The sequence below is a fragment of the Balaenoptera acutorostrata genome, chromosome 7 (genome assembly GCF_949987535.1).
Source record: "Balaenoptera acutorostrata chromosome 7, mBalAcu1.1, whole genome shotgun sequence".
Taxonomy (NCBI): domain Eukaryota; kingdom Metazoa; phylum Chordata; class Mammalia; order Artiodactyla; family Balaenopteridae; genus Balaenoptera; species Balaenoptera acutorostrata.
Genome location: NC_080070.1, coordinates 50,570,898 through 50,596,501, shown reverse-complemented (window position 1 = coordinate 50,596,501; position 25,604 = coordinate 50,570,898). Strand labels below are relative to the sequence as shown.

At 51.8% G+C, this 25,604-nt stretch overlaps 3 protein-coding genes and 1 long non-coding RNA gene across 6 annotated transcripts; 1 reads left to right on the top strand and 3 right to left on the bottom strand.

Annotated features, from left to right (window-relative positions):
* Nucleotides 1-374: 374 nt before the first annotated feature.
* On the bottom strand, nucleotides 375-3,102 carry HOXA1 (homeobox A1). Of its 2 annotated transcripts, XM_007171518.2 has the most exons (3): nucleotides 2,680-3,102; nucleotides 2,382-2,476; nucleotides 1,772-1,900 (listed from the first exon to the last, which is right to left on the bottom strand). In XM_007171518.2, exons 1-2 carry the CDS (start codon nucleotides 3,022-3,024, stop codon nucleotides 2,417-2,419), a joined length of 405 nt encoding a protein of 134 aa, XP_007171580.1. In that variant the 5' UTR covers nucleotides 3,025-3,102; the 3' UTR covers nucleotides 1,772-1,900; nucleotides 2,382-2,416. The 2 variants fall into 2 exon arrangements, with proteins under 2 accessions (XP_007171579.1, XP_007171580.1); XM_007171517.3 differs by having other exon boundaries at nucleotides 375-1,900; nucleotides 2,382-3,102.
* A 144-nt stretch (nucleotides 3,103-3,246) lies between these two features.
* LOC114236411 (uncharacterized) lies at nucleotides 3,247-6,962 on the top strand. The gene is made up of 2 exons (XR_003622380.2): nucleotides 3,247-3,495; nucleotides 6,826-6,962. It is a non-coding gene; the product is annotated as an uncharacterized LOC114236411 (long non-coding RNA).
* A 102-nt stretch (nucleotides 6,963-7,064) lies between these two features.
* HOXA2 (homeobox A2) lies at nucleotides 7,065-11,383 on the bottom strand. Of its 2 annotated transcripts, XM_057550516.1 has the most exons (3): nucleotides 10,626-11,383; nucleotides 9,187-9,403; nucleotides 7,065-8,506 (listed from the first exon to the last, which is right to left on the bottom strand). In XM_057550516.1, the coding sequence occupies exons 1-3, from the start codon at nucleotides 11,025-11,027 to the stop codon at nucleotides 7,767-7,769; spliced, it is 1,359 nt and encodes a 452-aa protein (XP_057406499.1). In that variant the 5' UTR covers nucleotides 11,028-11,383; the 3' UTR covers nucleotides 7,065-7,766. The 2 variants fall into 2 exon arrangements, with proteins under 2 accessions (XP_057406499.1, XP_028019624.2); XM_028163823.2 differs by having other exon boundaries at nucleotides 9,187-11,381.
* Nucleotides 11,384-13,811: 2,428 nt separating this feature from the next.
* Nucleotides 13,812-17,859, bottom strand: HOXA3 (homeobox A3). Its single transcript, XM_007171520.2, has 2 exons — nucleotides 17,319-17,859; nucleotides 13,812-15,912 (listed from the first exon to the last, which is right to left on the bottom strand). The coding sequence occupies exons 1-2, from the start codon at nucleotides 17,842-17,844 to the stop codon at nucleotides 15,116-15,118; spliced, it is 1,323 nt and encodes a 440-aa protein (XP_007171582.2). The 5' UTR covers nucleotides 17,845-17,859; the 3' UTR covers nucleotides 13,812-15,115.
* Nucleotides 17,860-25,604: the final 7,745 nt, after the last annotated feature.

The following is a 25,604-nucleotide window of genomic DNA, read 5'->3' as shown; positions in this document are numbered from 1 at the left end:
TGTCAACATTGAGTTGGAGGTGAAAAGGTTAGCACTTGACCCAGGAAGTATCCATGTTTGTTTCAAAAATAGATCTGCTTCATAAATTTCTTCACCATTCATTTTTTTTCCATAATGAACTTTGATTATAATAAAGCAGCTCCTGCTATTTTAAAGAAAATCAACCTATTACATAGACATCGTTAGGTGCAATAACACTCATAGGGGAAGCTTCACCTACATAGTGAAAAGCCTTTCCTTTTTTTTTTTTTCAAGAAAAGGCCCACCTCTTTGAAAATACACACCACACTTCTCCCCTTCCCCACATGAAATGAGCCAACTTTGTAGGAACCAGTAAATTGTAGCCAAGCCAAATACACAGATGCGTAAGCATATCTGAAACCCGAATATATTTATTACAGACATCTTAAGACCCGTAAATTCTGCTCTGGATCACATCACTCCGGGATCTCTGAGCTGTTCATGATTGTACAGGAAATGGGGAATATCACAAAGGATAACTGATAGAACTCAGTGTGGTACTTCAGGGACATCAAAACATTGTGCGACATGCAAAAGACTGTTCACGAATCACACAAAATATACATTCATTGTGCCATCCATCACATTAACAATTGAGCTGAAAATATATCATATCCAGCTAAGATAACTGTGGAAGGAAGAAGCTGGTTTGAATAATACATTTAGGTCCTGAATAATCCAGCACAAATTTTAAATAGAGTGTGGCCAGAGAAACAAGAAAGGAGTGGGGATGGGGAGAGACATAGCACAGGAAGCAAGGTTTCTGACCCTTGTGTTCTGCAGGCCTTCTTAACTCACTGAAAGAACAAATTGAGGCTACCATCTGAGGCATCTGATTGATTTTAAATGAGAGCTTTTAATTCTTTAACCTATAATCACATATAAAGTTCTACCAGCTTTGAGACTTTGCCCACCGTGTTTTAGTCACTTAATCAAAACATTTCTAGAAAATCTGTATAAAGATAAATCTTTCAGGACAAAGCATTTACAACCAGCAAACTCACACACATGAAATTGAATTAAATTAACGGATGAATTAATTGTGTAAACACTCTCATAGTGTATCTGTTCTTCATGAGCTCCTGGACCCTCTTCTCTCTCTCTAGCCTACTTTAAGGGCAAAGTAGGGGAGAACTGTAAATATACAGATAGATAAAAGGTGAGAGGCCTCGCTCTGACATGTTTCGGCTGGCAGAGGAAACTATTTTCCAAAGGGCATCTGAAAGGAACAGTAGGTTCTGTCGAAATCTCCTAAAAGTAGGGGTGTTAGGTGCCATTAGAAAATTGATGCTGGCACTCAATCTGCATTAAGGAGCTAACACCCCCCTCCCCCCTCCCCCCTCATCAAGTTTCTAATCCAGAATTCTCTGGAAACACATTATCCTGGCCAGTAGTTCCCCAGATAGGATCAGAAAGGAAGAGAAAGATTGTAAATGGAAAGGAAGATAAGGTAAGAATGTGCTTTGGGTAAGAAGTCCCAGCCGGAGGAGTAGCCTGGGCTGCAGAGTGGGGCCGGGGCGGCCTCAGTGGGAGGTAGGTAGAGTGTCTGAGGTAGAAGACCCCGGGGAAGGAACGCAGGATGAGGAGCTGGACTTCTCTGAGGATTCCTCGGCCTTCTCTTCGCTTCCCGTCGGAGTGGCTGGAGAGATGGGCAAGAGGCCCTCCTTCTCTCGTTTCTTCTGCTTCATTCGGCGGTTCTGGAACCAGATCTTCACCTGGGTCTCATTGAGCTGCAGGGATGCGGCAATCTCCACCCTGCGGGCGCGCGTCAAGTACTTGTTGAAGTGAAACTCCTTCTCCAGCTCCGTGAGCTGTTTAGTGGTGAAGTTGGTACGCACTGCATTCGGTTGACCCACGTAGCCATACTCTCCGACTTTCCCTGGGGGCAAGTTGGGAAGCGATAAGAGGAAAAGGTAAAAATTTTTATAATCGATCTGAGATTCCGTACACGCTTCAGAGCAACCTTCGGGTAAAGGGGAATCAAGAATTTCTGAACATAAACCGGGCTTGGGAGGGTGAGTGATGAGGTGTAAAGTGTTAATCTGAAATCAACGATTAGCATGGTCAGACCGTGATTAATGGAGCCTGGAGATATTAACAGGACGCCCCCCCACACACACACACCTACCCACTTCCCACTTCCTACTTCCCAAACCTCTAAAACCCAGCCCCTTTGGAAATACAGCAGTCCCAGACGCTCCTTTGCCCCAACGCACCTGGTTAAACCTCCCCACACCCTACAACACAGGTGGGAAGCAAGAACTTTAAAAAAAAAAAACATGATTAATTTTCCTTGGAAACTAAGCATACCAGCTCCTTCCAAAATCATCAAGGAGCTTTCATGGAATGGCAAGACTGACCTGTTTTGGGAGGGTTTCTTTTGACTTTCATCCAGTCAAAGGTCTGTGCTGGAGAAGATGTCTCTGATGCAGGGGAGCGACAGGCTTCTTGGTGGCTGGCGTGGAGAGGGGACAAGGAGTTATTATACGTGGCCAGGGCCAGGCTCTGGTGCTCTTGTCCATATGAGTGGTGAATGTACTGAGGCGAGCCCACCGCGCCCCCGGCATAACCCTGGTGGTGGTGGTGATGCTGGACCATGGGAGATGAGAGATTTCCAGAGTAAACAGCGGGAGCGCACGAGGGGTACCCACCACTTACTTCTGCTTCCTGATTTAATGCGTAGGGGCTGTAAGGCGCGCCGAAGTTCTGCGCGCCGTAGCTTGGACCACAACTCGAGTGGGAGTAGGATACCCCCAGGTTCCCAGGAGTCTGGTAGGTGGCCGGCTGGGGGTGGTGATGGTGGTGGTGGTGGGGCGGGCTGATCTGCACCCCCCTGCCCACTAGGAAGCGGTCGTCGCCGCCACAGCTGTTGGCACTGACCGCGCACGACTGGAAAGTTGTAATTCCATGGTCGGAGGGGTAGGCTCGCGCTGAGCAGGTCCCCGAGTCGCCACCGCTGAGGATGGGGTATTCCAGGAAGGAGCTCATTCTTGCATTGTCCATCTGTCACTGAGTGACCGGGTCCTGCGAAGCCCTGGGTGACCGTGCCAACTTTCTCACTTCCTCCATGGGGCCGGAGAAGAAAAATGATATGAATGTACAGTGCGCAAGAGGGGGGGCGGGAGGGCGGAGGGCGCTAGGGGAGGGGCACGTGACTATATCAGCCAATGGCGGAGCTTGCTGCGAAAGTTTGCTGGCTCCTGCGGTGATGGATCACCATTTCAGTGGCATTTAAATCCCCGGCGCTCCTCAGTCTAGGTGACGCGCAGTCGCCCCCCCAGGCAGCCCGGGCGGCAGCAGCAGCTGCGGCAGCTGCCGGGGCAGATTCGGAGCGCTGGGGCGAAGGGGAGCAGAGGCTGCTTTCTGCGCGCGCTGACTCCGATCGGCCCCCCCGCTCCGGGAAGTGGGGGCTGGAAGGCATCCCCCGTCACCGCCCCCCTCCCCACCACGCACAGAAAGATGAATTGGCAAGAGGTGAGAAGCGAGGAGGGCTCCTCGATCTCTCGGGTCGGGAATCAGTGAGCGGGAGCTAGCTGGGCCGCCACTAGCACACTGGCCGAGCCCGGAACGCAAGGAATTGGAAGGGTTGCTCCCCGGGCGCTTTCCCTTCAGTCCCTTCTGCGGTGCCTCGAGGAGTGCCGAGAACGGTGGCGTAGGACGAGGCTGGGCCACCAGCTCTCTAAGCTCGGGATGGAGAGGGAAGTACGCAGAGAGCTGGCTGGGAGGAACCCGAGTGGGCGTGGAGGGGACGAAAGCAAAAAAGGAAACTTCCCTTCTCCAAGGAGGGTCTTGAAGCCTCCTTTCCTCCTCCCCCCCCTTCCTCCTCCCTCTCGCTCCCCCCTCCCCCCGGCTATTAGCGTGGCAACGAGGAGCTTTTGTAATTCGACGCCCGGGTGTGGGTAAGCCTTGGGAGCTAGGCTTTCTGGCCAAGGCCAGGGGTGACCCGGCTCTTCGCCCTCCCTCTCTCCTCTCTCTCCGCCCCTTTCTCCTCCCCACTCAGCTTGCTCTGGGAGCCCTACGGGATCCGTAGCAACTCCGCCGGTGGATTTTGAAGGGTAGGAGGCGGGGGGAGAGAGATGACGCTAGAGGACGTGGCAAGCCTGGGGGCCGGGCCCTGCGCTGCAGGCCATCTGCCGGCTCCCTAGGACCCAGGAGCCTTCGTGCTCCGACCAGGGCCTCAAAGGGCGAGACCACGGCTCCCGGAAAGTACGATGGACTCTCCCTCCCCACCCCCCGCAACGTTTCTCGGTTTCTGGAGGGAGATGTTAGGAGTGGTAGAGCTTCCTTTATCCACCCCCCCCCATTCTACTGCACAGCTGAAGTGGGGGTGGGGGGCTGGCAGGTGGGAGGGGCGGGGGACAGATGGCTGATGGTGGACGGGACATTTCCTCCTTCCCCAACAACTGACTGCATAGTTCCTTGTGTGAACCTTCAAGTCTTTCCCTAGAGAGACACGTGCAAATCTGAGCGTCATCCCAGGACAGGGGTCCTGTTCTCCATCACCCTCGTCCTACCCCGATGCCGACGAGGTCGTTAATTGCTGTTTACTATTAGGTTTCGTGTGAACCCTTAGCTTGTAGAGAGAAAAGGCCAAACAGAGGCCAAGAATTGATGCATTATTGGGTAAAATAAATCCAGACATCATCCAGAAGCTTTGCAGCCAATGCTGTATAGCTTTATTCTGACCATGTTCACCACATCGGAATCCGACAGATCAAATTTATCTGAGGATTGTATGTGGATTTGGGGTTCCCACTCCTCTCTAGCTTTCCCTCCGCAGTTAAAAGAAGGAAGTTTTTCTTGAGGCAGGCACATTTCAAATGTGTTAGTCAGCCTTTCAGGTTTCTGTGTTCTGTTCTTCACGTATAGAAGTTCCCTCCTAACCTGTCTCCCCAAGAGGGAAAACTGGCAGACGTTTGACTGTAGATTCCCTCAGTAGCAAAGGAACACTTTTCCTAAACATTTCCTTTTGAAAGGGTATTTTCCTGTGACCTGCGACCCATCCCCAATCATGGTTAAGAGGGAACCAGGAAAGGTCACTCCTGCCCCAGTTTCAGCACCTGGGGAGCCTCATCCGGGAGAAGGGAAAAGGCAAGGAGGCCCTCCTGGAGGTGGCTTCCTTGGGAGCGCCAGGCCTCCAGCCAGGGTGGGGAGAGAAGGGGCTCCTGTTGGGGAGGAGGCAGGACCTTAGGGGTCTGGCCTGGCATTGAGGACGATCTGCTCTCACAGCCGAAGCTCGTCGGTACGTTTTCCCCCTTGCCTCATTCCTGTCCCTTTGTTGGCCTCCTCGGCTCGGGTCTGCACGACCCCCTCGGCAGCAGGGCTCGCGCCACAAAGCCACCCCAGTCTGCAACCGCTCTCCTTCTTCTGCTAGTTCTCCGCCTCTGAGCTCCTCTCCCTCCACCTCTCTTCCTCCCTCCGGGCCTTTTTCCCGGCCATCGTGGGTGGAGTGTTTTTCTTGGGATCATAAGCTTGCGCTAGCACACAGGGCAGCTGCACACGGGCCGCGACCGACCCGCCTCCGCGCACTGCTCGGGGCTGGCCGGGCTCTCGAAGTCGAGCCGACTCCGCCCCGGCTGGTCGCCCAGAGCGCCGCTCTCCCGGTGCGGCTCACAAAGGCAGCCTCCTCTGGCCTCGATCCTGCAGGCTTCCGTAGCTTGGTTCCTTCACCACCACGAAATCCTAGGGCTCATTTCGCCGGGTGGGAGACCCTAGGTCCTCGGGGCAAGTAGGCCAGCGCCCCACGACGCGAGCTAAAGTCTCTTTAAACGCCCGGGGAGAGTGCGTGAAAGGCGAGCTCAGTCACTATTTACAGGATCGCTTGCAAGCGGCTTGTTGAGCTCAAAGCGCCTCTTTCAGGGCTCTTCTAGTAGCAGAAAGGGAAGGAACGAGGAGGAGACAAAACGCCGCCGAGGCCCCGAGCTGTTCATGGCATCCGCGGCTCAGCCAAGCTGTTGTTTTAAAAGAGCAATAAAAATGAATTATGACTAAACGCCTTCTAACTTAATGCTTTCGGACGGGGATTCCCGGCAAATACGTAAGAGGATTTTTATTTGTGCATGTGTTCCTGCAATTGATCTCTTTGATGACATTCTCATTCATAGAAAGCGTTTGATTTATGAGCGTAGGATGAATCGCAAACAGCAGCGGCTAAACCCTGGCCGCGGCCGGGCCGCCTGCTCCGCTCCGCGCCTGCGGCAGGAGACCTGCCCGGGTCCCCACTCGCCTCCGCCGCTGCCGGGATTTAGGGGGCAAAAGGGTGGGGGAAGGTAGGCAGCAAACCTGTGGAGAAGGATCGCGATTTCCTCATAACTTCCAAGCCTTTGCTATTACGAGCCGGGTTCTCAAATCAACCCGCCCCCCACACATGTTGCTTACTAGCTGCCTTTTCTCACGGTAAGTAGCCATCGGAACAGAGCTCAGTAAGGGAAAAATAAACATGGGGAGACATAAGGGAGAAAAAACCAAAACAACCCAGTAACATCCCTAGTTCACATTTTATTGATATTTCATTTAAGGTGCTTTTTCTCTTTCTCTCTCTAGAAACTGGGTTAATTTATAACCTGGAGGGTAGAAACACTCCACTTTAAATCTCATCTTGCTAACCTGACTTCAAAGCTTTAATGATCCATTATTTGCCATGTAAACAGATTTAAGAATGAAATATTGATTTTTCTGACCCTGAAAAAAAAAAAAGAATCCTAGAATAACTGAACCAGAGGATTGCAAAATAAAACCCTTTCTGAAGTGCATTTTCCAGCTAGTAACCATTGTTTTTTTTTTATTTTTGTTTTTCTGTTTTAGGTCTGTTTGCCTGGACCCATCAACAGCTGGGAGACTAATCAACCACACTGAAAATGTTCGGGGATTTGTGGGGGAGGGGTTTGGAATGTAAATGTTTGAAACAAATGTGTATAAATAAATGAATTCTTGATAACTTAGTTATTGACCTGGAGACTGATAGCTTGTTAAAGAAACTCCATGTTCCTCCTTCCTGGAGTTGGAGGTTTCTGTAGGCACTTTATTTCTCCACTTTCAAAAGCTTGGGCTTGGCCCAACTCTGAGGCTGCCCAATCCTGTTTCTATTACCAATTTAAATCTATGGCTTGAACCTCTACATTGAAAAACCTAATCCATTCCCTTAAAAAACAAAAAACCACACTTCTCAGAAGCCCTAACCATTTTCTGGCTTTCTTTTTTTGTTGCTGTCTATTGAAGACTTTGAACATGCCCATTTAATAAATATATTAAAATTGAAAAAGAAAATGGATTGTGACCAGAATTTTATTTACCAAGTTAGACTAAAAGAGGAAAAAGAAACTGTTATGAGCCTTGAGAAAGAGGGGGAGGAAAAAAAATAAGAAAGCTACTTATAGCAAAGGAGAATTTATTCTACCAAAAATACCCATGACAATGCATCCTAATGTAATACAAAAATAAAAAGAAAGTGAAGATACAATTATATGATCACTTTCTTGCAGGCCTCATATATTGCTTTCAGGAAATCACATAGAGGGTTGTTGGATTAGATTTTAAACAACTAAAACTCCAAAATAATCTGAAAAAGATGGCTCTGTAACTGGGTTAAGGGAATCACTAAACAGAAAAATCTTCAACATTTAAAGGAGGGAGAGGATAAGTCAAGAAGAAAATAAAATAAAAATTAACTCTCAGAATAAAGGAAGGCAAAACCACCCGGTCAAAGGGGTTTTTGTTTTGTGATGCTTTGTTTTGCTTTAATGTTTTTAGTAATTCAGATGCTGCAAGTCGATTGTGGTGAGTGTGTCTGTAAAAAAGTCAAAGCTGTCAGCTGAAATATCTACAGGACTGTCGAGGGAACCCGGCAAACTGGGCGAGACTGCATCTGAAAGCTGCAGGCAGGAATCTGTGGAAAAAACGTTAAAGTCCTGCAAAGAGGGGACCTCGAGGGCCTCGGGACTGTCATTGTTTAGGCCAGAGCCACAGTTCTGGCCCATTGTTGACAAGCAGTTAGGAACAGTGGGTGACTGGTGCTGAAAATGTTTCAGATTTTTTTCATTGCTGGTTAAAGGCGAAACTGGGAAACTTTGGGAGTCACCATTGTGTCCATTGGGAGCCTGCTGCTGAGAGAGGGCATTTTGCTGAAAAGTGTAACCTTCCCTCTCCAGAAGGGCCCCGGAGACGCTGAGGGCTTGCTCAAAGAGCGACTTCTCTTCCTCGTCCTCCTCCACTTTCTCAGAGTCTTCGAGGCTTTTAAATTTTCCTTCGCTGTTTTGGTTCTCCTTGCACTGGGTCTGCCTCTTGTGCTTCATCCTCCGGTTCTGAAACCACACTTTCACTTGTCTCTCAGTCAAATCCAGCAGCGCTGCAATTTCCACCCTTCGGGGTCTGCAAAGGTACTTGTTGAAATGAAATTCTTTTTCCAGCTCTAAAAGCTGCGTGTTGGTGTAAGCAGTTCTCAGGCGCCGGGAGCCCCCGCCGCTGCCATCGGCGATTTCCAGGGATTCTGCGGAAAGGGAAACCAACAAGAGACACACGCACAGTTGGAGGTGGAGGGGTCCGAGCGGGGTTATTCCACTGGAGAATAAATATAGCAGAAAAGATCAACTGCAACAAAATGGCCGCCCCTGGATGCAGTAAAGCTATTGTGCTGCCTTTCCTGGGAGCCCAGCCCGGGGAGACCCCATCTCTTCCACCTCCATCAAATTCTTGCCTGTAGCTCCCCCCAACCTCTCCATCCGGGAGCAAACTTTATATTAGCCACACCACAATTTATAATTAATGCATCAGCTGCTTAGCTGAGCAAGAGCGATCTATCACTCTTCATTACTGTCAAAAAGCCAAACTCTAGGACAACTAGACAAGAGGAGGTCAGTTCCAACTCAAATAAATCATCCCACATTACACAAGTTAGGGAAAGTTCCCCCACCCCCTTCTTAAAATATATATATATATATATATATATATATATATATATATATATATATATAATCATTGCGGAACGCAGGATCCCTTTTCTCAACATCAAACCCACTCCTGAGCCCACAGGGGAAGGGAAAGCAGCCAAGCATCTCTCTCTCTCCCCCTTCTCTCCCAGCCCACGCTCCCCTCCCCCCATAACCGCTCTCGGGGCAGCCCAGAAGGGGAAGAGGGTCCGGGGACCTGGGGCCAAGTCTTTGGACTGACCTTTGTGGCTGAGGCAGGCAGGGCCGGTGGCGGCAGCGGCCGAGGCGGGCGGCAGCGCGGTTTTCTTGGCCGCCTTCTTCTCCTTCATCCAGGGGTACTCGGGCGGCTGCAGGGCGCCGGCGGGCACTGGGCTGCCGCGGCTGCCCGCGGGGCTCGGCTTGGGGCGGCCGCCAGCGCCGTGGCGAGGGTGACTGCCCGGGTTCAGGCTGGGAATGGTCTGCTCAAAAGGAGGAGGAATCAGTGTCGAGTGTGAAAGCGTCGAGGTCTTGATTGATGAACTTTGAAATGTATCAGCGACAGGGGGAAAAGATGTCAGGCACTCAGCGAGCGACGGCTGGCTATTGATAAAACCAATCTCTCGCTCAAATTCGTAATTCATGGCCTTCTCCTTGGAGCCCCCTCGGAGAAAAAGTTCCCTCTTCTGGAGGGGCTTTGGGGGGGCAAGGCCCAGGAAAAAGGCGAGCGCGGAGGGAAAAAAAAAATCTATCATAGAAGATCGTTGCTGGGGTGTTTTTTTTCTAATTCACTGATTACAGCCGTATGGGGACCGCGCTACTATTAAACTATTGAATTCATGGAGACAAGGTTGAAATTGGACCGAATTGGCTGTCACATGATTGCTTCTGCCCAATGACAATTTGGGCTTTAATCAAAAGAAGCCACTGTCTGTTTGATTGATCCAAAAAAGTCGGGAAGGAACGCCTCATTGGGGGCCAGCGAGGCTTTATTTACACTTTTTTCAGGGCAAAAATACCTATATGTGGGTGTGGGTTAGGGATGCCTGGGAGTGCGTGGGGGCGAGGGTGCCTGCCTGCCTCCTGATCAGCACGGATCTGGTGTGTGCGCCTGGGAGTGTGTGTGGGAGTGTGTGAGTGCGTGCGAGTGGTGAGCCCTGCAGCCGGTCCCGGCGGCGGCTGCCCTCTGCCTCCCCCGCACACTCCGCGCATTGTTTGGGACTGTCGGGAAGACGCCTCGCACCTCACAAATCATTTAAGCACCTCAGTCTGACGCCTGCAGTCATTAACAAAGTAATCCATTAATCTTAAAGTTTTGACACCCGAGGGCCCCGCATCCCAACCACATAAGTTCTGCTGAGGCAGGAGGAAGAAGCAGAGGGAGAGGGGAGATGAGACAGAGAGAGGAAGGGCGGGGGCGGTGGCGGGGGGGGACAGAAAGAGAGAGAAGGATTCTTTTGGGGGGTTCCTCCCTTTTATTTCCCTTTTCCTCCTCCCCCTTATCTAAAACCAGTTCCTGGATCTCAGAACTGGTCTGTCTCTGTTTTCCTACCCGTCTGTCTGTCTTTCCCTCTTTTCCTCTTTTTTTCCCCTCTTCTCCCCTCTCCTCCGCCCTGTCTCTCCTCTGTCCACCTCTCCTCCCCCCACTTCCCTCAGGCCCTCGCCCCCCTCCCAAAGCCCAGCTCGGAGTCCGCGCCCACGGACCCTGGACCCCGGCCCATTGTTAGCCGGCTTTTCCACGACAACTATGCATCTGGCTCCAGCGGGAAGCGGAAAACGGGAGGCGGCTCTCCAGGCTTCCCGACCCTCCTGCGCCATCAACTTCTCAGGAGTGGCTCGAGAAAGATAGATGCATGTGCCAAGCGAGACAACAACCCCAGATCCATGTGTCCAAATCCCTGTAGCCAGGGCGGCGGCCAGCCAAAGAAATGCCGCCCCGAGCAGGCGCGTGCGGCTCCTGGCATTCTGGGTTTCATACCCGTAGGGCTCGGGTGCGGTAAGTATTTCTGATTTCCAGGAAGTCTGGTGGAAGTTAGCAGCACGGAAGGAGAAGGCGCTTGCTTGTTCTCTCTTTTTTTCTTTTTCTTTTCCTCCCTTTCTTCTCATCCTTGTCGCTCTGGTGGGGGCTTCTTGGTTCAGATGCAGTGAGTGCTCCCTGGCAGCCCGAATTGTCTCCTGCACTGTCCCGCTTCTTGGCCACCAGAGATGTTTGCACTCGGGTTCTGTTGTGAGAAACAGCACCGCGGGTGACAGAGGGCGACACAAGGAGGAATTGTAAAGGTTCTGTTTCTCTCTTCACTTTCTTTTTTCCAACTTGGAGACTTGAGACTGAGCGAATCTTGGACTGTGCTGGAGGGTTCAAAAGATAACACCTTTAGGTACCAAACAATAGCTTTGAAAAAATCCACCAAGCCAGAAAAAGGGAAGAGGCTGAGAGAGAAATCTGAAGGTATCTCTTTCCCCCCAAACCCTGAGGATGATGATTCGCTTTTGCTTCCTTTGAAATGGACCAAGTGATCAGACTCCCCCTGGCCGGCAGGCATCGGTGGCAGGAAAATAAATCATTCTGATGGCCAGGGAGAGAGAGATTGTCGGAGGAGAAAAATCTATGTAGAAAACAAGAAAGGCTGACCAAGCCACAAGGATAGGACTCCATCTCTGAGGCTGGCATCAAAGGGGGCTTGGGTTGGAAATTAGATATAAAGTGGACTTCGTCACTGACTAGCCCAGAGCATTGCCTTACAGATAGAGATGCTATTTTGGAAAATGTGGGGTTTTTTCAGTTTTCTTGCTTTTATTCCAAACAAAGCTCTGAAGGAAGTCTGAGTGCGATCAATCTTGCTCACCAAAAGCCTTGACAGCTTCTGGCCCTTAAGAACACATTTCAGCTTCGAGCTCTTTCCAAGATCAAATGTGGCCGAGCAAAGAGGAGAGCAGGAAACGCAAGTAAACAAGGAAAACTAGTCTTTTTAAAGATTTTTTTTTTTTTTTGGCAGCAGAAAGAGTTATAAGGCTGCTTTTAGGAAAGGTGCTTTGTGGACTCTGGGATGGTGGTTTTTGGCATTTGCTTTTACCAGAAAATATTGAGGGGTTAAGGGAAGGGGGAGCGTGGAGAGGAAGCAGTGGTGCCCCCGTATCGTTGAGGCTTTGTCAGGGGCTGCGTGGGTGAGAGCTTTCTGCTCGCCTCAGCGGCCTTAATTCAAATACCATCTGGAAGAAAACCCTTTTTTTTCAGACCATTCAACACTGAAATCTTCCCCAAACCTATTACTTTTAACTCAGGAGATATTTTAATAAGGATTTCTTTTTAATATCTAGGAAGCTGGGGTTGAGATTGATATTTTTTTCTTTGATAGTCAAAATGAATGTCTTGACTGGCAAGATATGGGAAATCATATTGGAATCTCCTTTTTAAAATCTCTGCCCTGAGGGAAGAAGGACTCCTCCAAATCAGTTCTCCCTCAGCTAAAGAGTAGATTTTAGAGATTTTAGAAACGGATTCAAACAGTGGGATCCCTGAAAGATTTTCCTCTCTGGATGGGTAGCTTTCTCTCTCTCTCTCTCTCTCTCTCTCTCTCCTCTCTCTCTCTCTCTCTCCCCCTCCGCCACTGTTCTGTATTCTCCCAGGTAATTTTACACACTTCTCTAAAATTATTACTTAAAAGAAGACCCCCTTGTCTCAGCCTACTGTGTACAGATCTGAACAGCCAAAAGGGTGGAAGCTCCAGTCCTCACAAAGACTGGTTTTCCAGCCTCTGCATTTCTGAGGTGCGCCATATGTCAGCAGGGAGGTTGGTGGGGGGGGCGGTGGTAGGGAGCAAATCTACTTCTTCCACGGCCCAAACTCTTTAAAAAGAAAAAAATACATAGCAGGAGCCCCAGGCCAGATTTGGGGGAAGCACCTCTAGCAGTGAGAGAAACACCCAGATCTCTACAGCTGCCTGGCTTTGCATCTGGCCCAGTCTTTTTCTTTTCTTTTCTTTTCTTTTTTAAACTTCAGGAGTTTCTCTAAAAGCAGCTCCTTCAGGCCCAGTAGGTACCCCCAAAATGGCTCCACTGCTTGTTTTTAAAGCTCATCTTCAGGAGCTTCTCAGGGGAAAGATAGAGGCCATGATGATGTATATTTTGGATTGCAAACAAAATGGCGACATTTCCCATCTCAGCCTCTGAAAGATACATTCCAGGGAGATGGGGGATTTATTTCTCACATCAGATGCTCCTGATCCCCAGACACAGGTGGTTCCTCACTTCAAGCTTTGAGAGGGGGGCTGCTGATGGGGATGTAGTTCTGAGGTTTGCACTTTCGGATTTTGGTTTCTTCTCCGAGCAATTCTTTAATCTGAAGATGAAAATATTTCCCTTTCCTGTGCCTGCCTTTGCCTCTGCCAGCCAGTCAGTAGGCAGCTCTATCTTAAATCCAGCAGTAGAAATGTAATGTTTAGCTCCTGTAGCATCAAATAAAAGAAGTACTTGTAAAACTGCATTTTTATTAGAAAGATACCAATCTCCTTTCTCTCTCCCCCTCCCCCTGGGGCCATAAAAGGAAAGCAGGGAGGGAAGAAGGAGAGGAAATAAATCCAGAGAATGCCAAATCCTATTTTCCGGGAAGAAGCCAATGCTGGCACTCAAGCAGTTCATGGAAGGACTCGGGGAAGCTGCTTAGAGTTCACCCTTTCTTTTGCTGGAGACCTGGGTGAGCCTCAATCTCTTCCAAGCCGCCCCGCTCCCAGTGGCGATTTTAGGAGTGATTCTTTCCTCCGGGCGCGATAAGGGACAGCGAAGCATCCGCGGAGAGTCCAGTTGCTCCTAGAAAGTGCTCGGCATCCGCCGCGCGGCCGGCGATTCCCCGGGTTAAGGCGTTGGCTGGTCCGCTTTGACCGGAGGAAGATGGTGGAGCAGAAGACAGCCCTACCTTATCCCCCGGCGGGGCTGCCCGGGCACCTGTGCGCCCCCCGCCGCGCCTCAGCCGGGCTGCCTTTGTTCCTCCCGCACTCAGCACTCCGCAGCCCCTGCGCCCGTGGCCGGCCTCCGTGGCAGCTGGGAACCGGGCAGCCCAGCGGGCAGGCAACTCAGCGCTTCCAGAACTGCCGCCGCGAGAAGCTCCGGCTGCCTTCCCGAGAATTCGCCGCGCTCCCGGGCGAGCCGCCTGGCCAGGCCTCAAGCCGGAGCTGGAGGGCTGCCGCGGCCTGCTCCGCCAGTTCGCCTCTGCCTGGACTCCACGCAGACCCTTATCTTCGGCCAAAGAATCCCTTGTGAACACGGATATTATTCAGAATAGAAACTTTATTTATTTTTTGTTTTGTTTCTCAGAATGTGAGCAGCAAGGAATGTAGAAGTCTCAAAACAAACCTAGCGTTTTTCGCGTTTACAGATTTTTTTTTCAGTTTCGCTTGATGTTACAAACCTAAATCACTGTTTTCTGAAGCTGGATCCTCTCTGGTATTATTGCATCATTACTGTTTTTATAAAGGAATTCTATTTCCCTTTCGAATAAAATTTTTTTCTATGTACGCCAATACACCATTGAACAAAAGGCCCAAGAAACCTTCTGAACAATCAGGGTACAGAATTTCTTTAATATAAATACGAACGGATGGGGATAAATAATATTTAAAACTTATTCAATGCTTGCAAAAAAAATATAAATAAATCTGACTGTTCACCAGCATACACACACGGAAAGACGTACACTTAGTCATCCTTGCACAGGGAGCCCCTGTTTCAAAGCGCCTTTGATTTTTTTCTCGCTCTTTACAAGAAGTGCAATTAAAAAAAATACTAAAATCTAAAAAAAAAAAAGTAATCGCTTCCCCTCGGGAGCCATAATGTACGAACAAATTCACATCAAAGAACTTGGCTAGAAAATTTGTTCATATACCCTGTTTCTGATCAAAGAGTAGAGAAGGTAAAGGGTGCAGGGCCAGCGGCCGAGCGAGGGGCGGTAAGAGATAAATATCGCTACTGATACTGACAGCCATTCCAGCAACCAAGATTGCTACGTCACATAAACTATAAAAACGTGTTACCAAAGAAAACAAAGCGGGGGGGGGGAGAATGGGGGGCGGAGGAGAGAGAAAAGGGAGGGGCGGGAAGAACCTTAAACAAACAAAACAAAAAAAAGCAAACGAAAAAGAAAGGTAGGTGGGGGGGGGATAGGGTGGGGACTCTCCTGGCGCGCAGCCCCGAGCCCACCATCACAGATGGGTGAGCTTGGGGGCTTCCTGAATTCTTCCCTGAGAAGGATGGTGGGCGGTAAGGTCCGTGTAGGTGGGGTGCGGCTCCCCTGGCCCGGGCCCATGATGGTGGCCACTGCCCAGCGGCCCAGCGCCCCCGTAGTCCATGGCAGCCGAGGCGGCGTGGGGGAGGTGAGTTAGGCCAAAGAGGGGCGGGCCAGAGTTGCTCATGGGCTCCACATAGCTGCCCCCAACGAAGACGGGGCTTCCCTGTAAGTGTGGAGTCCCATAGCTGCCATTGCCCTGCAGGCCATGCGCGTGCGGATCATAGTCGGGTGTGCCGCCCGCGCCCGCCCCCGTCGCGGTGTAGCGCTTCTGCGGGGGCGCGCAGCTGGGCAGGGGTGCGGGATAGGAGGCGGGGGGCAGCCCGTAGGCGCCCTGGGGGGGCTTGGAGAAAGGCGGGGGCGACTGGGGCTCGTACGGGACGCTGTTAACCAGCGAATGCATAGAGTTAAGATAACCGCCAGCGCCGGGCGGCACGGGACTGCGACTTGGGGACTGGCCCCCTGATGATGTCAGCATGCCCTTGCCCTTCTGATCCTTCTTGTACTTCATGCGGCGATTCTGGAACCAGATCTTGATCTGGCGCTCGGTGAGGTTCAGCAGGTTGGCCATCTCCACCCGGCGCGGCCGGCACAGGTAGCGGTTGAAGTGAAATTCCTTCTCTAGCTCCACCAGCTGAGCGCTCGTGTAGGCTGTGCGCGCCCTCTTGGACGACGCCTGCCCAGGTGGGCTCTTGTCACCTGCGCAGCTCTCCCCTGCGAGATCAGAGAAGAGAGGAAGAGTGGCATCAGGGGCTGCCCGCAGCCCCGCCCAGCCCCTGACCCAGCCAGGCCCCTCCTTCCTCCAGGCCCCAAAGATCCCTCCGTTTGTCAGGGCCCAGAAAGGGGAAGAAGGAACTACGTATTTTCCTCTGTCCTGGTGGGGAAACAGCGCCTGTAGCCCGTCATTGAGTAAAGCTGCAAATCATAGGCCTCTCCAAGGGGGCGGGGAAAGGAACAGAAAAGCAGAACCCCCTGTTTGCCTTCCTGGTCTGTATTTCCCTTCTGGAGCTATTCACTTTCTGACTCATTTACTGATCCTTCAGCCCTATCAGACTACAAACTCCGTGTGGGCAGGTGTCACCATGTTCAATCCCTTCACAGTAACTGGAATGTGAGGCACCTAATATACACTCAATAAACCTTTCCCTCCATCACTATCTGACTGAAGGATTGGACAGTTGCCTCAACTGGCCACTTATTTGATCTGTCCAGTATAAACGAGTGGAGTGGAAGCTCCAATCTGGAAGGCCTTCTCTGCCCGAAAGAAGAGACCCCATTGAAAAGAGTTCCCATTTCTGGTGGGGAGGCCCAGCTCCCTGATGCCGGGTGCTATTAATTAGGGTTCTCCATGTCATCAAGCAGCCTGCCCCAGCTTTGCCCACTAATCTTGACCATCCTTTCCCCCATGGCCCCCCAAATCCTGGCTCTGGATGGTCCCAGATGCTCAGGCTCTGAACAGAGCACTAGCAACTGGAGAAGGCAGCAGCAAAGGAAACCAAGAGGCTGGGAAGCCCAAGACCCAGCGCCTGTCCTCTATTGGAATCTGGTTCCAGGAGGCCCATGTGGTTCCCATTAGCATCCCCTCCCCCAGGAAATCCCTGGCTGCCTTCATTGTACTAAGTCTGAGTAGGGCCTTCCCAGAGATAAGGCAGCCACTCCATCTACTGGAGCAAAAATTAAAAATAAGCTCTGATTATAGGCAGAGCATTGATTCTGACTTGGAGGCCTGCTTTTATTCTGCCACATTTCATTGTGGGGTGGGTGCCACTGTTTCATTAGAAATGAGGAGCTGGGCTAAAAAGAGACAGTGCTGCTCAGGTTTGTTCTGCCCGAAGGTCCTAACGCCACAAGGAGGGACTCCAAAGTCACTAGGCCCCACTTGCTCATAAGAAAGGTCCAGAAAGACTCCCATCAGATCTCTCTCTGGGGTTTCCTGGGCACAGAGTCCAATCACTTCCCTAGTTGCAAAGCCTCTGGAAACCTTTGAGGGTTGGGGGGAGGAGGAGCGGTGAATTCTGGAAATATTCCAGCACTCCCAAACCTTGCTGGCCGTGGCTGGAAGTGGCCTGGGGGGCTGGGAGCCAGGTCAGAGGACCCTCTTCCGGAAGGCGGCCCTTTACCTGAGCTGGAGCCGCTGGTTTTCTGCTTTGTGTTTTGCCGAGACTCTTTCATCCAGGGGAAGATTTGTTTGGCCACGGTGGGCGAGTTGAGTAGGGGGCTCTTGGCTGCGCTGGCGGGGGTGGGGTTGCTGCTGCCATTCTGAGGGGGGGAGACTGACGAGGGGGGCGGGGGCGCGGTAGGGGCAGGCGCAGGGGGCTGCGGCGGGGGTTGCGTCTGTGGTGGGGCAGGGGGCGCGGCCTGGGGCGGCGGCGGGGCCAGGGGCGTCTCGCCTAGGCCCGGGGGCTGGCTGGGCGGACCGCTCAGGGTGCGCAGACACGCCTCGCTCAGCTCGTGCGCCTTGGGGTGGCCCCCGGCATTTGAGGGCGACTGGAGCGAACACGCGGGTCTGTGGTACTCGCCATCGGCGCCCAGTGCTGCGGACGCCGGGTACGGCTGCTGACTGGCATTATAACCGAACCCGTTGGCTGCCTGGTAAGGGTAGCCACCGTAGATCGCCGAGCTGTCGTAGTAGGTCGCTTTTTGCATCGCGTTGTTTCACGATCTTGATCGCACACTCTGACAGGGGCTTGACACCCGTGAGGGCGCACATTGGCACGCCCCCGCGGTCACGTGACGCTCCGCCGCCAATGGCCGCCCAGCGCAGACCTGGGGGGCGAGAATCGCAGCGCCGTGAGGGCTCCGCGCAAATCCATCTTACTCTCAATAGCTAAGTGACATGAAAGCCATAAAAGAAAAAGTGGTCAGCAATATTTAGCAGCACGACTTGGCCCCGGGCGCAGAGAGCCGCGCTATAAAAAGCCGCTGGAATTTACTGGCAGCTACAAATATTTGCTTAACTTGCATCTGGAGTTGGGGTGTTTTCCGGGGAGAGAGGAGGAGAGTGAGAGGTCCGGAAGCCGGGTCTGGGGAGCTGGAATCCAAAAGGAGAAAGGCCTGATGGGCTAGAAAGGAACAGGCTCTGGATCCCTTCTTTTCCAGGGAAGAAGAAAATTGGGGTGTCCCTTCCTCTCCACAACTTGGATTCCTCCCCTCTGGAGATCATAGGGAAGGGGCAAGGGGGCAAAGGGGAGCTTGGGTCACCAACTTTTTCTCCAATCCTCTCTTTAGGACTGATATTTGCCAAAAGAACCATGACGCAGGGTGACTTCCCATCCAGGCCCTTCTTGGACCTTCCAGCACCCAAGAGAGGTATGCACAAATTTTTTTCAGGCAGTAGCCCTACTGGACCCTTGTCGATTTCAGAAGCTGAGCTTGTTAGACAGTTAATCTACCCTTGTGCAGGGATATGACCCACCTCCTCCAAATGAGACCCTTGTGGTCAAGGAGGGGAGAGAAAACTTTGGATGGAACATTCTGGGCGGGGATGGACCAACAAGGACACCCTCTCCAGGAAGTCAAACTCAAATCTTGGACAGTTCTTTACTCCTTCCCTCTCCCTATTTCTCAGGCAGGTCCCAGCAGGCCACTCCCACCTCTTTGCCCCTGTTACAGAAGGTCTCCAGACCCTCCTGCCTTGGACTTTCTGAGGTCCTGTTATTCAGGGCAACTATCAAATTCTACCTGCTAAAACATGATGGATTAGAGAGAAAAAAAAAACCCATCAGGAACCTGAAAAACCAGCGTCATCTCCATGACCACGGCTTGAACTCTCCTTCCAACTTAACGATAATAGGTTCTGTCTTAGAAACTGCTATGTAATGTGATGTATGGGGGTCATTTGGCTCCGGACGAGGGATGGAAGCACAAGCCATAAAATCCTGCCAGAGTTCCCTGATCTTTGTGTGCTGTTGTAGTTGTTGATATTTGTTACTTGGCCTAGTTACCTGCTTCAGAAACACCAAGTAAAGGACAAACCTGGAAATCTAAAAAGCAACTGAAAGCCTTCTCAACCTTTTTATTTAGAAAGCATACTGTAAAAGTGAAATCTATGTTTTATTTTTGTTTTCACCTTTGCATGGTCAACCTCTGGTTCTCACTCAGCTCAGAAAACTTTCACGTGAGTTCAAACAGTCGCCCCGCACACACAATCAGGATGTTAGTCTCTCTGACCATTTAAGAAAATTACAATGACAAATTCATGAAGAAAAGGGCTTACACTTCATGCCTCAACTATGTGTACTTGAGTCCTGAAGTTATTCAAGATTCCAGGAATAGCAGACACTTTGTTAACTAGAAAAAAATTAATGTAATAAGCATATAGCAGTGGATGATTATAATTTTGTTTTTAATAATGGACTCCTTTGGATTTCATTATTAAACCAACAATCTGACCAACATCTGGAAAACAGGCACAATTTAATTTTCCAGAACCTCAATTAAAAATTACAGCAGCCCTTATCCGGAGTTATTGTATGTGATCTTGAGCCCTGGAGTATTGTTTCTCTTTTGGAAATAGATAGGAAGCTACAGATACCATGATCAAAAGTAAATAAAGGATAAAATAAAATTTAAACAGAATAAGCAATTTAATGTCTCCGTTTCCTGTTCTTTCACTGAAAATAACTCCAATTACATTTGGCAGTGTTAATGTCTGCCATTATAAATTTTTAAGATACTGGGCTTGTGTAAAATAAAACGTCAGGTTAAGAAAATTACTCCAGACACTTGAACAGCAAGATATTAGATAAAACAAAATTAAGTCGATTTTGAACATGCAATATTTCAAGTGACTTGCTAATCCATTATCACAGGTTACACCGGCCTGCGGCTTACGGTCTTTTCGTCAAGTTATGCACTGTCTTATAAAATAATAAAAAACACCTTTGAAAGTCTAAGAGCGAACAACATCCTCCATAAACTTAAAATGTGAATTCACCCACCAAAGTCCTTCCTATTGTTTGAGGCCAGCGGATAACCACCTTGGGGCCCACATAATCCACCACCTCACCCCACCCCAGCCCCCAAAGTTTGCAACCTAGTAAAGAAGTTGGAGATTTGCCAGCCAGGAAACTTTGCTTTGCATCCCCAGCCTTTGCCTGGGGATGGGAGGAGATTCCTCTGAAAAGATCCGTTTCTGGACAATAACCCCCAGGTGCAAGAACTGAAAGAGTTGAGGAGGCTAAACTGACTGCAGGAAGCAAGCCCTATTGTCTCTCTGGAAGATCTGCCCAAATTCAGCCTCCTTCCTTCAAGACACTGCTCCCTTTTTCCACTCCCGCCACTTCCTCGGCCTGCCCTCACCCCGAGTTTAAGCGGGAACAGCGGGTAAGAGCTCCCGCGTCCCCTCGCCCACTGCTTCCTCTCCTCCCCAACCCCGAAAAGTTGAGGCTGGGCTAGGGAGAGGGAAGAGGTGGGGGCGGGGATGGGAGAGCGGCCTGAACTCGAAGTGTAAGGGTATCAGTCACTGCCGGGAAGGAAGCTCCGGCTTGTGAACTCTTCTTGAACCGAGATTTAAGTCTGCAGCCATAAATCACCGAGACGTAAACTCCACCATTCAGCGCTGAGAGCGGCCGGTTGTGGCCCCGCTTACCTTAACTTCTGACGAGCGCCGTGAGCGCAGGCTCGGGCTCCGGCCCCCGGCCCGGCTCGGCTCGGCAGCCCGGCCGGGTCCCCTCGGCGCGGGCTGGGCACCGACCCTCAGCATCAGCCGAGACGGCGGGCGGGAGGGAGACCCCGAGGCCCGGACGCCGCGGTGCAGAGCGTGGCCGCCTAGCTGCTCCGGCACGGCTCGCCCAGGGCGGACTGGGGCGGCTCGGACCCCCCCTCCCACCCACCCCACCCACCCACCCTCCCTCCCCTCCCCCACACCCCCGCCCCCTGCCCTTCCCGAGGGCAGCAGCCGCGGCCCGGAGATAAGCGCTAGCGCGGCGCAGGGCTCTGCCTGGGCTAGTGGCACCGACTTGGGTATGTTTCTTATGAATATTACACGCGGAGCAGCGTCTGGTCGGGGGGTGCGGTGGGGGGCGCTGGGGGCGGGCGGCAGGGGAGGCCGAGGCGGCTAGGGGGGGACGTGGGCCGGCGTGGGGGATGGGGCTGAGGCGAGGGGAGGGATGGGAGCGAGCGGGGCAGCTCGGCGGCGGCGGGAGGAGGGCAGCCTCCCCCCAACGCTCACCGCCCTCCCTCTCCCCGCTCCTAGGCGTCACTGAAGTCCAGGAAAATTATGCTAATGAGGACAAACGGCTCTCACAAAGGGGCTCTCTTGCCGGGCTCTATTTCTTAGGAATCCGTTTAGGAAACCACCTTACCCTGTGCCCTGGACATTTCCAGTTGCGGGGCGAAGGGAAGACGGAACCAGAAGAGAGTTCCCCAGACTTTGGGCAGTTTACCTCACCTCACCTGCCACCCCCAATCCAAGAACCTCAAAGCCAGTCTCTGGGGAGCTGGGATAGGGCCTCCTTTCTCGGGAGACCGCCCCAAGAGCCAACTGGGGTGTCTTTGGTTATATTTTTAAAGTAAAAACCCTTGAAATCCTGGCGGCTGGGAGGGAAGTAGCCTGGGGGAGATGCAGGTTGTCCAGGCAGTGAAATGGGACACTCTGGGCTCAGGTACACACAAAGGTGCTAGAATCCTGGGTCTCCAGCTCTTCTGTGCCCATTTCACAGTTCAAACACGCAGCTCACTCTCAGGCGAAGACAGATAAAGTTCTGACCCCCAGCACGAACGGACACCTATATTTTCTCCCCTAATTAGTGGTAGATAGGGATGCTGAGCAGAGGAAAGGCCCGACGTGGCTGGTAACATTGCCAAAACTTTAAGGAGGATGGATGGTCTTTCTCCTCCTTAACGCCTCCCTCAACTCCCCAGATTCAGAAGTGAACTCTGCAAGGATATGTGTGTGGCAAAAAGAGAGAAATGGAGCTTTCGTGCAATTCCAAGGTGTCAGCGGCCGGTCCTTCTCAAAGGAAGGTGTTAAAAATATAAGTAGTATGTTTAAACTGTCAGGGAGCCAAAGTGTCACCTTAGAGCAAAAACAAAGCCAAGGGAAAAGGGAGAAATCAAAAAGCACTCCGGGCCAGGGTGGCCTCATGCATACCAATGGTTTTTGTCATTTATGGCTGGGCAAGATTTATGACTCGGCGCCCCAAAGCTGTAAACAGAGCACAAAACAGCAAACACTTGCTCCTTATGGCATATTGCTCCAGCGCGACTTGAAAGGGGTAGCCAGGCAGCGTAGGAGGCGAGAGCCGGCCGCAAAAATCCGCTGGGCGGCATTTTCTCTTCAAACCGGCCGGGTTGGATGTGGCATTTGAAGAAAGAAGGCGTGGGTCAATAATCAACCCGCACTTTCTCCTCCAAACTGCTGACGCGACTCGCCGCTTTCTCAGCTAAGCCAGCTGCCGGGAAGGCCAGCTCTTCGTGAGAACCTGCCGGGGGAGGGGATGGCCCAGGGCGCCGAGGTGAGGGATGGGGCACCCCGGGCGCGTACCTTTCCGCCGGCCCCGGGGCTGTGCCGGCAAAACGCGGGGACTGGACCCGCCGAGCCGCCGGAGCCCTGGGAAAGCCGGGGCGGGAGCTCGGGCCGGGCCTCCACCCGCCCCCGACTAGGTGGCCTCTGGGCGGCGGGCTGCGGCGGGCAGAAGTAGGGCTTGGACCTCAAGACTAGGGTCTGGCGGCCTGGCACGCAGACTGCCCGGGTCCAGGCCTCTCTGCTGACATCCAACGGACTGGCTTTTGGAGCTAGGCAGGCGAGGTGATTAAAAATAATAATGTATAATAGCCGAAGGATTTTTGTTCGTTTGTTACTGCTTTTTAAAAGAAAAATATCGCCAGTCGATTTCCACCGCCGCTGCCACCGCGCCCTTTCTAGGTAAATCCCGCAGCCATGCACCCGGCTCTGCCAAAACCGATGAGGTTTTCTTTGGGGAGAGGACCCCTTGGCTGCCCCAATACCCCTAAGTCTCATGCCCCCGGCCCCCATCCCTCGCCCATGTGGACTAGAAGAAAACATTTTCTCAGCACTAGAAGAATCTCTGGAACGGCGGAGGTGCGCTGGTGCCTTTCTACCCCTCACAGGGGTCTCCTTGTGAACTTATCTGCGAGGGCCTGTGGGTGGCCCCGCGGCTGGCTATGCAGCCAGGGAGGAAGGTGAGGAATAACTGTTGGCAAGCAGAGGCATAGAAGTCCCAGATTGGGGAGGAAAATCAATGAGGAAATAAGCTTGCCTGTGAGGGTGAAGTTGGCATTTTGAGGGTAAAAGGGGACTAGCCTTTTTTTAAAAAATATAGCTGTTGTTTAGCTATGATGGAGTGGCTTTAGCTCTTTCCGTGGAGGAAAAACCAACCGGTTCTCTATAAACGCCACTACTGCCTTCTCTCTGTGCACACTTTTATACAGAATCAGCTCAAGAATCCATCCTTAGATATTTATTCCGCTTGCTGGCACTGAAGCGACAATAAAAAGATGCCTTTAACAAACCTCTTCTATTCCCTCTCTCATTCTTTCTAGCGAAACTATATTATTTATGAGTCTTTAACTGGGCCAAAAATGTACCAGAACTGGGTCATAAATCATATGAAATGCTGACAAGTAATTGAACAGCAATTAAAGCTTACATTTTATTTCCAAGGGGTGTTTTAGAGCACTTGAAATGGCCTCAGTTAAACACGGTTAGCGCCTGGGCCAGTAGCGGGGGAGGGCTGAAGCAGCCCTTCCATCTGGGGAAGCAAACCCCACTCAAGTAGGGGAAACCTGATTTGATTTTTTTCCAGTGCAGAACGAAATAAGATTTTTTTTTAAGTCAGGAGACAAATATGATTCCTGACTCCTTGTAGGCGTCTGTTTTCTCTGCTCCAAGAGCTTCAAAAGCAAAGGAAAGCGAAGTTTCCATCACCTTTTTAGGGAGTTTCCATCCTTCCCGGGAGTGCTGGGTCCCTAAAGCCCAATTAGCTCAGGGTTTCCCAGTAATTTGGAAGCACACTGTTTAACTCTCTGTCCCCATTCTGGCTACAGCACCATTTCTGGGGCTCTGAAACCGTTGAGATGTCTGCCTCTGCTTTCTGCAGACTCTGCCTTCAGACTTCCCTCCAGCCCAGGGCACACCGGCCAGTCCTCCAACCCTCCTAGCTGGCTGAGGGCGTACAAGGGGGCGCCCAAGCCTTGTGCATTATGAAGCCCAAACGCAGCTCCAGCTCCCTGCTTTCTCTGTCTCCTGAATGTTAGAATAACAGAGCTTCTGGACATTCAGCACGCTTGCCCCCACCCCAAGCCTCTCCGAGATTTGAGCTGTCCTTCTCCACCCCTACTCGGGTGCTCAGGGAAACAATGGCTAGTCCTCAGGGTCTGGCTCCTTCAGTCTGGCAAGTGGGAAAGCGCTTCCTGCAACCCAGCACTGAACAAAGTGGCCCAAAGCATCATCAATAAAATGGCAGCGCATCTGGACGCTCATTGATTTCCCTCTCCCAGCTGCTCTGGCTGTCCAGGTCAGCCCTCACCCTCCATCCTGGCCGGCAAACATGGCTAAATAGGGCGCGATCCCCCTTCTCCTCCACTCAGCCCCCACCCCCTCCAGGCAGTCGTGTCCAGCGAGCACAGCGTGGGCCACCTTGGCCCGAGCCGGCACTTTGGGACCCTCCCTCCGCCTGGGGCTCAGCTTCTGGGACTCAAGCCCCGCTGCAGTGGACAAAGCCACGGGAGCGTCGGAGGCCACCAGGCCCACCTAGTAGCCCCCGAGTTCCCCTTCCTTTACACCCCCCCCCAATACTTTCCAAGGAATTAAATTCAGTCTGAGGCGCTACTGGGGATGCTTCAAATGCTTTCGGTTCTAAGGGAGAAACAAAGGAAGAGAGGGGCTGAGGGTCCTGTCCCTGAACCAGGGTCTCCTCACCTGACCTTTGTCTCTCACAGCCATAACTCACTCTAGATATGAACAATCAACGGAAATACCTTAAAATAAATTCCATCCTCCCGGTGTGGCCTGGAGTCCCATCGCTAGCTCGCCCAGAACTGCTCCATGAGCGCTGAAAACTGCAGCCCGCTAGGAGAGCGCTTTCCGGAGAAGGGGAAGGAGAAGGAGGAGGTGGGTGCGAGGGGGTGGGGGGAAAAGCTCTCGCTCTGTAGAGAATCTAGAAAACGTAATCACAGGCAAAGCCCGCCCGGGTCTCCGCTCCAAATGCCACAATAATGTGCTGTATTATGTGCTCACGTGGTCATACGTCAACTTAAATCCTTCTATTTGAAATAGGGAATCACTGAAGGAACTAGGTTTCCAAGCAGAACATTTAGCTTTTGGGGAGGTGAAGCGGGGGACCTTGACCAGCAATGGGGGAGGGAAGCACTGTCTAGGGCAGTAGGACGCTGGGGGCATCTCCTCGCACCCCAACACGTGGTGCCACACAAGGCCACTTATC